This window comes from Lepidochelys kempii, chromosome 9, assembly GCF_965140265.1.
Source record: "Lepidochelys kempii isolate rLepKem1 chromosome 9, rLepKem1.hap2, whole genome shotgun sequence".
In the NCBI taxonomy this organism is placed as follows: Eukaryota; Metazoa; Chordata; order Testudines; family Cheloniidae; genus Lepidochelys; species Lepidochelys kempii.
In genome coordinates this window covers 81,468,724-81,483,042 of record NC_133264.1, presented here as the reverse complement: position 1 = coordinate 81,483,042, position 14,319 = coordinate 81,468,724, and the positions used below count along the sequence as shown (strand labels likewise).

Sequence of the window (14,319 nt, the reverse complement as noted above, 5' to 3'; positions counted from 1 at the left end):
CCAAACTGGGCAGTCTCTACAGAAAAGAATAAATGGACACAAATCAGACTTCAAGAAGTATAACATTCAAAAACCAGTCGGAGAACACTTCAATCTCTCTGGTCACTCGATTACAGACCTAAAAGTTGTAATTCTTCAACAAAAAAACTTCAAAAACAGACTCCAACAAGAGACTGCTGAATTGGAATTAATTTGCAAACTGGATACAATTAACTTAGGCTTGAATAGAACTGGGAGTGGATGGGCCATTACACAAAGTAAAACTATTTCCCCTTGTTTATTCCCCTTCCGCGCTGTTCCTCAGACGTTCTTGTCAACTGCTGGAAATGGCCCACCTTGATAATCACTACAAAAGGTTTCCCCCCACCCGTTCTCCTGCTGGTAATAGCTCACCTTACCTGATCACTTTCCTTACAGTGTGTATGGTAACACCCATTGTTTCATATTCTCTGTGTATACAAATCTCCCCACTGTATTTTCCACTGAATGTATCCGATGAAGTGAGCTGTAGCTCACAAAAGCTTATGCTTAAATAAATTTGTTAGTCTCTAAGGTGCCACAAGTACTCCTGTTCTAATAACAGTGAAGTTGCAGTGGCACAAACACAGGGATGAGCTAGCAACCTGAGCTGCTTATATTTATACTGAGTGGGCTTATACTTGGTGGCTAGTCTGTGCTGACATGTCTTCTTTATTCAGTAGATTAAAGCTAGTATAGGTAAATTTACCCTTGCTACAATTACACTTAAATTGCACTGTAAACGTCACTACATCCCTGTAATGTAAGGAAATATCCTCATTTTGCAGATGGGAATGGAAGCACAGATAGATTGATTTACCCAGACTCATAGAGGAAGTCTATAACAGAGCGGAAACAAAATCCCAGATCTCTTTAGTCACAATCTACTACTTTAACCACAAAATCACCCTTCTCCCATGGCTGGAAATGGAAGCATATATAGACTCATGCCAATTTCCCCCCCCCCTTCTTCTCCAAAGGTGCAACATGGTGGTGACCGATTGTCCTTCTAGGTGCTACTGTCCACTCCAGAGGCAACTGCATTTTCAGTAGCTCTGTCCATATAGTTTGTAAAACAAGAGGGTACAACATGTAATACAAGTAACTAGACCCATTAGCTATTAAAAAACACAAAATGCAAGTCAGAATAAAATTGGCTAATAGAGATTTGTCTCAGCACCCAGAAGTGTACTGTTTTAGAGGGATTTGAGTATTGGGTTGTAGCAGTGAAATAAAACTGGTCAGTGAAGTGCACACGTGGGAATGCTTTTTCATTTGCCTAATGTACTGAGAAAATGCAGAGCTCTAGGAAACAGTGCTCTATCTTTGAGCAATATATTTACATATGCTAGTTACAGGGACCCAGGCATTCCCTCCTACATAAAATGCCAAAGGGCTTATGTATAAAATCCCACTCTCATAAGAAGCGTTGGTATATCAACAAATATAGGATGGGAAATGGTGCTTTACAGTGTTGTGCTGCATATTGTGACAAAGTTCCTCCTCTGCCTTGGTGGGTCCTGTGCTTATTGGCGGATTTGCTTGCCTCAGAGATTCACAGCAGCCCTCAGTTTGGCCACTTTTGGTAGTGGCTCAAACCTGCTGTTCACTCAGCTAACCTCATCACTGGCCAACATGGGAAAAAGGAAGGAAAACAATCCCTGCAGTCTCTGTTGATCCACCATGTGGGTCGGGGAACAGCCCAGAGACCTTCCCCGCTGGTGGAACCCACAGTCCATGTCAACTCCTCCTGTGTCTGATCAGAACTTGGGAGGCTTGGGGGGAACCCGGGCAGCTCTCTACACTGGGTTCCAGCCCCTGGCCCTGTGGTCTGCAGCTGTCTAGACTGCCTCCTGGAACAGCTGTGCGACAACTACAACTCCCTGGGCTACTTCCCCATGGCCTCCTTCCAACACCTTCTTTATCCTCACCACAGGGTCTTCCTCCTGGTGTCTGATAATGCTTGTACTCCTCAATCCTCCAGTAGTACACCTTCTCACTCTCAGCTCCTAATGCCTCTTGCTCCCAGCTCCTTACATACACACCACAAACTGAAGTGAGGTCCTTTTTAAACTCAGGTGCCCGGATTAGCCAGCCTGCCCTAATTGAGTCTAGCAGCTTCTTAATCGGCTCCAGGTGTCCTAATTAGCCTGCCTGCCTGAATTTGTTCCAGCAAGTTCATTCTTTTCTGTTTCAAAAAAAACTGCCCCTGTTCCCTTACCCAGGAAAAAGGGACCTGCTTAATCTGGGACTAATATCTGCTTCAAAAAACACTCTCATGTAGCCATCTGACCTGACCCTGTCACAATGTATAGTCTTCTATTCAAGTATTTTTGTCTAACAGGCACATGTTCTTGTGCCCCCTTCAGGCTCCCCTTGAGTTGGAACTACAGCAGAATGAAAAGAACTTGCTTTTCTCAGTTCTGAGAAGTCCTCACCCTTGAGCTCCAATCCCGCAGGCATTGTGGATGCCTTGGATCTGAAGATGGCATGGGCTAGCTCCGAAACTGTGGTTCCTATTTTCCAGAGCGCTATCTCCACAATGTCAAGTGGAAAACAGTTCTTGACAAAAGTCAGTATCAACCAATTGGACAGATTCTATGGAGAAGTAGGAGTATGGCCCAGGAGGAGGCCTTGGAATCAACCACCCTCACACCAGTAGAGCCTTCATAGATTGCTGACTCCTTGTAAGGTGAGCAGGCAAATGTAGCGGAGGCCCTGATGTAGAGGACTATCTGGTTGGGTCAGATAGTCTTTTTTTGTAATAAAACCTGTTGTCTCAAAAAATTGACATATATGTGACAACAGAAGAGGCACAAAAGGGTGTTTTCCATTTCTACACGAACTTTGCATTATTTGTTTTAATCTCTGGATTTCATTAAAATAAAAACATTTTGAAAAGTGAGTCAGATTAACCAAGTTTGACTTCCAGCTTCTTTAATAGCACAGGTCAATGCAGTAAATTATAGAGACAAAGCTTATTTAGGATTTTATTCAAAAAACTTCAAGATGTGAGGTCCTATTAAAAAAAGTGGCTATTTACTTGTAAACAGAATAAAAATGTTAAGGACTCAATTAAAAATCCTTTCATACAACTTAAACAAAAACAGATTTCTGATGAGTTACAAATAATATTACACTTTCATAAAAACACCAAAAACAAAAATTGCAGAACAGGAATATCACACAACATTGTTTACTAAAATGGTCAGAACTATTTACATTGACTATTAACTGTTTGACATTTTTATTGCTCAAATGCTAATGTTTATAGATAAATGTAGTAAACTGATGTCAGGAGACACTAATACACGCATATTCATGTTTTTGCATACAGATTTCTGTATGTATCAAGATGAGCATATGAACTTTATCAAGACTACACTAAATTTAGCAAAAATGTGTTTTGTTTCTAGTGTCATACATAATCAAATCTAAACTTTCTACATATGTTCATATACATTTACATTTCTTTAGGCCAGCATGAAACTACTCTCAAAAAAGTCATTTTAAAGCCAGGAGATGAGAGTTTTCCTTCCCTGCCAATATTCGATAATACCGTGACATTTCCTAATGCAGAAGTCTGGAAAAGAAAACAACTATCACAGTGTTCTGACAAAACTTAAACTAAACAATGTTTCCAGACTTGCTTTTCAGGAAATTTGTGGCCAATTACATTTACAGATATTCACTTAAACTGGTTCCCTTTTCTCCCCCTCTGCACGGCACTTTTTCTTTCATTTGAACAAGTCAAGGCACTTTCCTTTCCATTTGCATTAAACTTTGTTCCCGTTACTCTTTGTTGTATTGCTATGGACCCTCTCTGATTAACAATTACTCATCACGGATAGGTTTTTACAAATTCATATTTACTTATAGGGTTTAAGGTAATATAGATTTTAGAAGACTGAAAACTATCAGATGAATGTTTATGTATTAAAGCAAATGGCAGTCAAAATAGAACCTGTCGGCAGAACGCAGTCCACAGTCTAAAGCAACACCAGTGGCTGCCTTCATCTTTAAATGAGAAAAATGATCTATGTCATTTGTATGCTGGCATTTGTAACACAATCCAAAATTACCTCTTTATTCAGATGAAGTTTGCTGTAATCTGCTGTCTTGGCTCTCATGCTTCAGACCATTTGCTAGTATTGCCTCATAGCTGGGCAAAATTAGGGACCCATTTTTGAACTAAATTTTAATGGGGGTGAAGACTAAACAATTTGTAATGTGACATTTCAAAAAAAAAAATCCCTATAGAATTTATGTTCTTAAATGAATCATTTTCATACAGATACAAGTGCAAGTCTTCTAAATTAATAACCCATTGAACATACGGTTTAACTGGGGAGAGCTGATGGTATTTTCTCTCAGCCTGGCATAGTGTTTCACAAAAATGTGTTCTAAATCAGATGGAACAATTCTGACCTGCATATGTTAAGGTCAGACACAGACTTGGGTCTAAGGGGAAGGACTGCTAATAGTTATGAGACTGAAGAGTATTCAATATTCACTACTACTCATGACATCAAACTCTCATTGGCTTTCTTGTCCCCTCAGCTGCAGAGGAACATTCTGAAAATATAGTCACTCAAATGAGGGAAGAAAATAAAGAGAGTGGTGTGGTTTCTGGGCTGTTAGTTAACAAAAATGAGAGGGAATAATTATTAACAACCTCTAGCATAACAGTAAGAAGCTTCCATTACTTAAGATTTTAAGGTATTAAAAATGCTTACAATTATTCTTTTATTAGCAAAACTTACTGCCCAGAATCCTGTTTTAACAGAAATGAATATAAAATTAAGCATGCTATTCCAATTCTGTTTTGCACTCTATTTTCTCCAAGTCTTTAAGCATTCCCTCTGCTTCCCACCCTTAAACACATTTCAGCATAATATGGCACTATGTATGCTTTTTGTAGTTCTGTAATAAAAAAGTTTAGCTGCAAGGTGCAGCTAAGTTTATAGTCAGACATTATTGTAGATTTTTTTTAAAGTACTTACATTCTAGTGGTTTAAAATTCACTTAGTTAGCTGACACTGATCTACTGACACGAACTGAAACCAGTCTAAGGCTGACAACCCATTTCAGCTTCAAATATCTCAGCTTGAAGCATCACTCTTGGCAGCTGTGGCTGGAAATTACATCACAAGTACAGGAGTTTCCTGTTCCTCAGCTGAGCAACAGAAAGTATGAAGAATTTGACTCAACAAGACTACATGCCTGTAACTGGCTCTCTGTCCCTCACCACTGTTATGACAGTCTGCTGGAAGTCATGTCATGTCAACTGCAGTTTTTTAAATGCAATGGTTTACGAAATGCTTTCTTCCATTCCAACCAGGGTTTGTACCATCCCTTTTCAGTATGGATTAATATGTTAAAACAGGATTCTAAAATCAATCTGGAACTGGAAAACTTAGGCACCAAATAGCATCACAAAGAATCCAAATAACTGTAAAGCAATGCCTGGACACTAAGTTACAATAAAGCTCTTTGTGGCAAATATCAGCTCATCATGGCTTGCATCAAACGATTGTTTTGTGGTTCTCTGTTATTCTGTTTGACAATATGTATGCTGCTCCTTTTTCATTCTGGAAAGGATGCAGTTTTAGTTAACTGCTCAATATGTAAAAAATAATATCAGGTACCACTGTGCAATAAAAATATTAAGTTTAATGTTTCTTCTGTATTGATTTACCTGTCCCAAGTAGTTGGCTTTAGTTATAACAATTCAGTCCAATTACTTTAAATTTGCTTCTTCGCTTTTTTAATTTTTTTTTTTAAAAAATCCATGTTTTTTCCTGACTTCCATATATTTGTGTCTTAAAAATAGGCTTTTAGAATAGTCTGATAATATATTAGTTGCAGTCTACTCCACAAATACAACTTTTCCAAAATGTGAGAATACTTAAGATTCCTTATTTCAGGTATTAACCAAGACACCTGAAAAATCTCTGAAGAAACACAGAAATGCTATGCATTTTTCATCCATTTACTAACAAAGTGCATCTGAGCCCTACACCTGATAGTATGTACAAACTCATTATGGCTTTACCATAAAAATGGCATATGAATGGGTCCATACAATCAGGATGCTAATAAATGTCATTAATAAATCTATGTAGAACTGTTGGCAATAATCAGAGCTATATTACATTCTGTAAACCTTGACATACCACACTTTACATTATGCAACGAGGCACTATTTACAAATCCACAGTAGGTAAAATAATTAACCCTCTAATGTAAATGATGATTTTGCAAAATGCGGGACAAAACCAGTGCTGTTAATTGCAAGTCCTATGCAAGCAAGTTATAAGTAAAATCATTGCTAACTACTGGAAGCTTACTTGGATGTTTCTATTGAGGATTTACAGCAATGTGATTTTAGAATGAAATACAGTATGATACAGAGTTAGGATGTACATGTGGAAACAGTAAGTATGGAAATTAATAAGGCAGCATGCTCAGAACAAGTTTTAAGCAGCACTGTTGTTAGATCCTTAGTGGCAACTATATTTGTTATTGTTAATGTTAAAAATTCAGAGTGCAACATAGAAGCCTTATTTAACATAAAAAATGTGCAAATTGTTTTCTTCTTAAACAAAAGAAAAATAACATAGCAAGGAAGATATTCTACCAAATAACATTTTAAAGTCACAGCAAAGTAGACCATCTTCTTTCCAAAATCAGCTACAAGGCACTAAGAGTAGGAAATTGCAGGTAACATGAAAGACTGAATACTGCTCCTCAGTCAGGTCGAAATATGGGATATTTTGGTAAGAATTCTATTAGTATTACCTGTTGAAGAAGAAAAAAACATAACATATTAACCAAACTGATTAGTTCTTTGGAATAAAGTCAATGCAACCGTATAAACATTTATTGCCAAGTGCTTGCTACTGGACTTGACATGTGCAGAACCCATGCCACCCAGACATGTATCATCAATATTTTAAGGGAAAATACTCTCTTAAGTTTAAAAGCTTAAAAATCAGGTACCGAGAAGAGTCCTTCTGTCCTGGGTCCCATTGGAAAGGACCCTATAGGTGCTGGGATTCCCTCCACAACTTTTTCCACTCTGCTTATCCGGAACACCTCTTTCAGTTGTGGGACAGCACTTTATACAGTTTTCTGGAATCCAAGAAATCAGTTCAACTCCAGGCTCGTCACTGAGGTTTCTTTATTGGCATACAGTCAAGCTATACTTGAGTTGATCAGGCTCGAGTGTAGGGGTGGGTACAGGGTATACCACACATCCAAAATACATAATCACTAATCAGTTTATACACATACTTACGCTTACTACGTATCGCACACTATGATTGGGCTACAAATTTTTGTAGCCAATCCCTATCTAAATCATGAGCTGTTCATGCACTCCACTGCATGCTAGGCCACTCCATTACAGCTGCAAGTTATCACACATTGCTTACTATCCTTCTACCTCTTTTCTACTAGCTACACCTTTTACATATTTACAATGGTACTGTAAATTATGCTTTGTTCATTGTTTCATTTCCTTGCTAAGACTAGACCTATAGTATGCACCAAAGTTTTTGCCTAAGTGACCTTCCCTGAAGTATAAAAGGTAATTTTTATGCCCAACTGAAGAGGAAAACATAGTCAAACAAGATGAACATCTTGAGCTCTGCTTTCTTAGATGGATCCACTATCTTGGTCAAAGCTCTAGGCAAACGCAAACCAACAAACAATTTGCTGAAGTAGCCAAAAAACTACAAAAATTAAACACTTCTAAGTCTATGCTATACTAGCTACTTGTGAGTTATTTACAGATACTTTAATAAAGGAGAAAGGGAGAGATTTGTTCAGTGAGTATTCAACAGGTGGAGAGAAACTGAGGATGTGGGTGAGAACTAAGAAGGGGTGCGGGATCTGTAACCTCATTATAACAGATAGGGCTCCTGGGGACGCTAACTATCAACTATTATTCAACACAAATCTCTTACAGTAGGGCTCTGAGCAGGCAACGTTATGAAGGAGAAACCCTGTTTTCAGATGACAATGTCTAAGTTTTACTACATGCAGCAGCTGCTCTGTTATGTTGCCATCTTTGTGTATCAAAATAGGATTGTTTCATTCTACTAGCCAAGAGTTTCTGTAGTAAGGCATACAAATGGTGAATTTCAAGAGGTTGTGTGCGCGTCTGCTGAAAATGAATTAGTCATGAGGAGACTGAAAGGTAAAGAGTCTGGTAGTTAATGACATTTGAACTATTAAATCACACTGTAGCAATAGATACTAAAAATGTAACAGGAAAAGAATACTCACATATTCCATCATATTGCTAGTTTCACATTTCCTTTTACTCAGCTTCCAGTGCAAACCAAGCTAAGAAAATAATTATTGTGGGATTAAAAGGTATACTATTGCATTATTTCTCATCAACAACATAATATAAGCTTCAGCAATATCTAACTGTTTAAGATCTCAAGCATGTCTTTTTACATTTCATACAGTTTAAGGTGTGAGATGAATTTAGTATTTTAGCTCCAGTCCTAAACAAGCTAATAGCATTTCTGTATTCCAATTGTGCAATATTTTATTAATTCTAAATAAAAGTGGGAAAATAAGTGTATAGATTCTAGTCCTTAATATTTCTTACCTTATGATATAGTCTGTTATTTTCCCATTCTAGCAACTTCTGAATTGATCTTCTAGTCTAGGGAAGAAAGTCAACATTATATAAGAAATGACTCAACGGTCAACCTCATTCTCAAAGGTCTTAAAGTTTATATTTGCAGTTCTCAAGAATCACATGTAAAGTGGTATCGTATGTTTTAGGAAAGGATAACTGAGCAAAGAAAGAATTTCACCTTGGAGAAATCTTGCCTTCCCAAATCCACTTGTCTCAAGTATAGATTAAAGGGGTAGAAGAGTAGGGGTGTCTTATCAGACCTATAGACTATGATTTCTCTCTAGACTCAGAAGCTCCATCATTCCCAGTACCTTTCTCAGCTGCACAATTTTGGAGTCATCTTGGACTCAGCATTTTTGGGTACCCAAGTAGCTAAGTCAGCAAAACTCCATCTTCAATCTGTTACTGGTCAAAAGATTAGAACCATCTGACCTGGTCACAGTAATCCCTATAGTTGTGACCTCTGGGCTCCAGTATTGCAACTCAGATCTAGGAATGAAGCTACACAGGCTGAAAAAAAGCTCCAGCTGGTACAAAGGTCAGCACCTGTATGCTTAGCGACACAGGACTCTGAATGTATCATCCTGGTGCTCTGCTCTCTGCACTGGCTTCCGAGAATATCAAGTTCAATTCAAGGTCTATGTCCTGAAATTCAAAATCCTCTAAGGGACTGGCCACATGTACCTAACAGATCACCTGTCTTGCAACCAGTTCAGACATGCCATAATGGTTATGTTCCACAAGAGCAAGGGAACTCTTAACACACTGTGAGAGTCACAAATACAGGAAACAGAATATACATAGGAGCTGGATCTACAATATGGAACTAAAAAATAAGTGACCTTCAAAATAGCCACTTGGAGGGCAAAATGGAAAATTCATTTCTTAAACTAATCAAACTATTTCACCAATAAGGTGAGGGAAGGGGAAGACAGCGATCCATAGATTTCAAGGCCACAAAGGTTGTGATCTAGTCTGACCCCTGCATAACACAAACCATAGAATTTCACCCAGTAATTCCTATGTCAAACCCAATAACTGTGGTTGGGCTAGAGCATCTCTTTTAGAAAGACATCCAATCTTGATTTAAAGATTTCAAGTGGGGGAGAATCCACCATTTCCCTTGATAAGTTTTTCTAATTGTTAAACTACTCTCAATTTTTAAATTTGCCCTTTATTTCCAGTTTCAGTTGGTCTAGTTTCAAATTCCAGCCACTGGATCTTGTTATGCCTTTGTCAAATTAGAGAACCTTTCACTATCAGACATCTTATCATGTGAGTATTTGTAGACAGTGATCAGGTCACTTAACCCTGTCTTCAATAAACTAATTAGATTAATCTATAATCCTTCACTGTAAGGCATGTTTTCCTGTCCTCAAATCATGTTTACAGCTCTTCTCTGAATCCTCTCCTCTTTTTCAACATTTTTTTTTATAGTGTTTACACCTGAATGGAAACAATATTCCAGTTATGGTCTGATCAGTGCGATATTATCTCCCTACTCCTACTCTCTATATACCTGTTTATACCTTTGAGGATTACATTAACCCTTTTGGCTCCAGCACTGGACTGGAAGCTTGTGTTTATTTGAATGTTTGTCATCATACCTAAATCCTTTTAAGAGTTACTGCTTTCCAGGAGGAAGCTCCCCCTATCCCCCATCCAGATCGCTCTGTAAAAGTGGTACAAGTGTTATTTCTATTTTAAATACTTGGGAAGCACTCAGATACACTGATGAACACTGTATAGGATTAGACAAGGGCTATGTCTACACTACAGAGCATATGCTGGCATTAGGGTGACCAGATGTCCTGATTTTATAGGGACAATCCAGTTATTTGGGGCTTTTTCTTATATAGGCTCTTATTACCCCCACCACCCCGATTTTTCACACTTGCTGTCTGGTCACCCTAGCTGGCATAGCCCCCCAGCATAGTACGTATGTTGACAGAAGGAGCTATTCTGCTGGTGTAGGAATGCCATGTTAGCTATGCTGACAGAAACACTCTTACATAAGCATAGCTGTGCCTACACTGGGTTTTTTTTGTTGGCATAGCTATGTTGCAAAGGTGTACAGTTTTTTTCATGCCCCTGACTGACATAGCTATGACAGTATACATTTTCAGTGTAGACCAAGCCTAGGTTAGAGTGCTTGGAGATCCTTTCTGGGGACCAGTGAAGGAGGGAAACTGAGGCAGATGCAGCTGTCGTGCTGCATCCTGCATGGAAGGGCACTCAAGGAGAAGCCAACTGTATGACAGCAGCCCAGTGGGTTAAAGCACTATGCTTTTCAATCCTGAAATCAGGGCTGAACCCTTATGAAGTCAAATATTAAATATAGTCTCCTTGTACACCCCAGCAAAGGTTTGTCCTCTATTACAAAAACCACATATTTTGATTCTCTCTACTTAAGAAAGGCCCAAAAATCATAATATAAGGGATGCTGCAGGGCAGAACGAGTATGATCTGGAAGAGGGGCATGGGAAAATGCCTGCCTGCATTCTGCTTCACTCCAAGCAGTTCTATTATTGTTACTTTCATGAACAAATTGAAGGAGCTGCCAAACCACTTCTCTTTGCATGTGGTGCAACCTGTAGGCTTTTTTTGGGTAGAGTTTAGTGCACTTTCCTTTTCACAATTAGCTCACTAGAAAAGAAACAAAACTAGATAATGGGAGAAATGACCCAATCTTTTGACCATCTATAACATTAGCTTCCATTCACAATGATAAATCCTGATATGAAACTAGAAAAGTAACTAATGGATGAAGAAAAGGAGTACTTGTGGCACCTTAGAGACTAACAAATTTATCTGAGCATAAGCTTTCGTGAGCTACAGCTCACTTCATCGGATATATGCGAAAGCTTACGCTCAAATAAATTGGTTAGTCTCTAAGGTGCCAAAAATACTCCTTTTCTTTTTGTGGATACAGACTAACACGGCTGCTACTCTGAAACCTGATGGATGAAGGAATATACTGTTTCTTCCTTTAATAAATTGTACAATGTACACAGGCTTACAAAGAGATCTCAGTCTATTTAGGATGTTCTTTGGCTCATTAACTGCTACTCCGGCACAACTCATTGTTATTAACAAAATTCAACATTGTTTACTTAGTGTGTATATATATTCTATTCCCACACGCATATATATATATACACACACACACAATATTCTGTTACTATTAAAGATTAATAGCTAGCAAACATATCTCACCAGTGAAAGGGAGACTTACAATGGCAAATGGGGATACAGAAAGAAGTTTCAGAATAAATAAAGGCATCGTTACTTAAAGGTTATTAAACATTAGCAACAGTTGTCAATTTTTGGTCACAATGCAACTTTGAAATGTGCACTTACTCTTTTATTAAGACAGATAACAGGCCACAGGCTGCAACCCAGGGTGCAGCAGCAGCACAGACAGCCACAAAGCAGCCATTTTACATTGACAGGGAGATTCTTCCTTAAACACGCATTCACACGGCTGATACTAGTCTTAAATTCTTCTGGAGCAACCTACAACAGAAATGGTACACTTTAACTGGAAGCCATTGCAGATATGCTTTCTTATTCAATGGTTCCATGGATTACAATATAAGTGACAGAGGTACAGTTATTAGGTGTGAAATAAAGCTGCAGAAATCCTCCAAAAACATTGCTAGTACAGCTAGTGTGAAAGTTCACCTTCCTAAATCAAGTCCATTTACCCGGTGTTTTTGAAATGTTTTTTATGTAAAAATGATAATTGCAGTAAGTTAGAAGAGTTTCTTCCCATGTTCTCTTGCAACTGTCAAGTCAACTGTGTTGATAACATAACCATCCCCTGTAACACTAGATTAGGAAGAGAGCCAAGCAGCACACAAAATTGGTGACATTGACAAAAAACTGGATGAAAAAGACATTTTGGTTTTCATGGAAACAAAAGGTAACTTTGTATGTAAAAAGGTGCCATTTCACACACAAAACAAGTGTTCATCACGGTGTCTAATTTCTCCCCATCACAAGCTTGTAACATGCATGTGAAGTTGCACTCTCTTTGGAGCAAAAAGCTGTGCTTGCCAATAGAAATGAAAATATTTTTTCCAGGAACAAATTACTGATTGGTACCATCCCACAGCTCTAATTATGGTATCCTGCTGAGGAGGCGTAACCAAGAAGGGAACAGGTGAGTTATAATAGCTATGCTTTATATAGGAGTATAAAACATGCCTAGGATCAACAGCATGCTGAACAGTGATGCGAAGGTTTGAAGTATTAGCTGTATTCCTTCCTATTTCAACTAATTTTGTTGTTTGCTACAGTGTATAAGTCATACAATGAAGAGTGGCTGGTTCTGAGATAAGTAAAAGTTACAAACATTGGCCAAGATTTTCCAGAGTGACTGGTGGTTCTGGATGCCTCAAATCAGTGGGTGCTTAACCTGAAAGACTTTAAAGGGGCCTGATTTTCAGAGAGTGGATGCTCAGTGCTTTCTGAAAGTTAGGGCTCTTTAAAGTCTAAGTGACACACTCACTAACCAAGGCACCCCAAAATTACTAATCACTCTGGAAAGAGCCTTGGCCAAGGTCTTCATGACTGAAAGTTTACTAAGACAGTGATATACAGTGAAGTAAATTTACCCCCTTTCACGTACAGAAACCCCCACCCCGATTTATAAAACATTCCCCCGTCCAATGAAATGATCTACTACTGCAAGTGTCACAAATAAACTGTGTATTGACAGGTGTTATCTGTGTGAATATCCACTGTCTTTGCTCTGATCAGAGGAATAAAAGCATGAAGTTCTCAGCCTCAAACAGTTACTGTTTAATGTAAGTTCCTGAGATCTGCTCATTGACAACACATGTTAGAAGTCCACAACTCTTCTTACAGGAGGCAAACTAGTGCCTTCCAAGAACTCCAGAAAGTTCTTAAGTGTCAGAACCTGAGTGGCACTAAGACCAAATTTCCCCATATGCACTCAACTTCAGCATTGGGCAGAGAACAAGTGATCTTTAGAAAATTAATCATGCCCCAATAAGTTGACTCTTAGAAGCCAAATGTCTAATATGGAAACAACTTCAGGCTCTGCTGACAAAGATTGGCGACCACAATTGCCAGACACAAGCCACTTTGTAGCTTGCAATTTCACTGACTGAGATAATCTCCCCCATTGAACCTGAGGTGCTTTCTATGCTTGTTTTATCAAAGATGTCAGAGCATGAGTTCTGGCAATCTTCTCAATTTAAAGCAGGACTAATACAGCTCACACATGTAGTGAGACTTTGGCACCAGCACCAATTTTGTAGTCTCCATTTTCACACGAGATATTAATATATCCTGTAGTGGTTTACTATGAGAAGGACTGGGGTCAGGATTTGGCCTGAAAAACTGAAAAGCATATATCCATTCAAGAACTCCAGGACCCAGCGACCTGGCGAGAGACCTGACATTCTGCAATGCCTGTGAACATCTTAAAAATTAAAATGGCTTCTAGAGCTTCTGGCAAAACTGCTGTTTCACTGGAAGGGCAGAAGAAGCTGATGGACCAAGATGGATGACTGTTTCTGCAGTGACTAAAAAAATCTCCTGCACCCTTGAGTGATGTGATGAAGAACTGTGCTGGACCCAGAAACCAAATTAAAAAATAAAAAAGGAGCTTC

At 38.6% G+C, this 14,319-nt stretch overlaps 1 protein-coding gene across 1 annotated transcript in view; it reads right to left on the bottom strand.

Moving 5' to 3' along the window:
• Window positions 1-2,924: 2,924 nt before the first annotated feature.
• CHIC1 (cysteine rich hydrophobic domain 1) overlaps window positions 2,925-14,319 on the bottom strand; it is a 29,810-nt gene continuing 18,415 nt past the window's right edge. The window contains exons 3-6 of the mRNA XM_073361078.1: window positions 12,038-12,193; window positions 8,645-8,701; window positions 8,311-8,370; window positions 2,925-6,819 (exon numbers count right to left, since the gene is read on the bottom strand). Of these exons, the coding sequence (XP_073217179.1) occupies window positions 6,769-6,819; window positions 8,311-8,370; window positions 8,645-8,701; window positions 12,038-12,193 (324 nt within the window). The 3' untranslated portion in view covers window positions 2,925-6,768. The remainder of the gene's footprint in view (window positions 6,820-8,310; window positions 8,371-8,644; window positions 8,702-12,037; window positions 12,194-14,319) is intronic.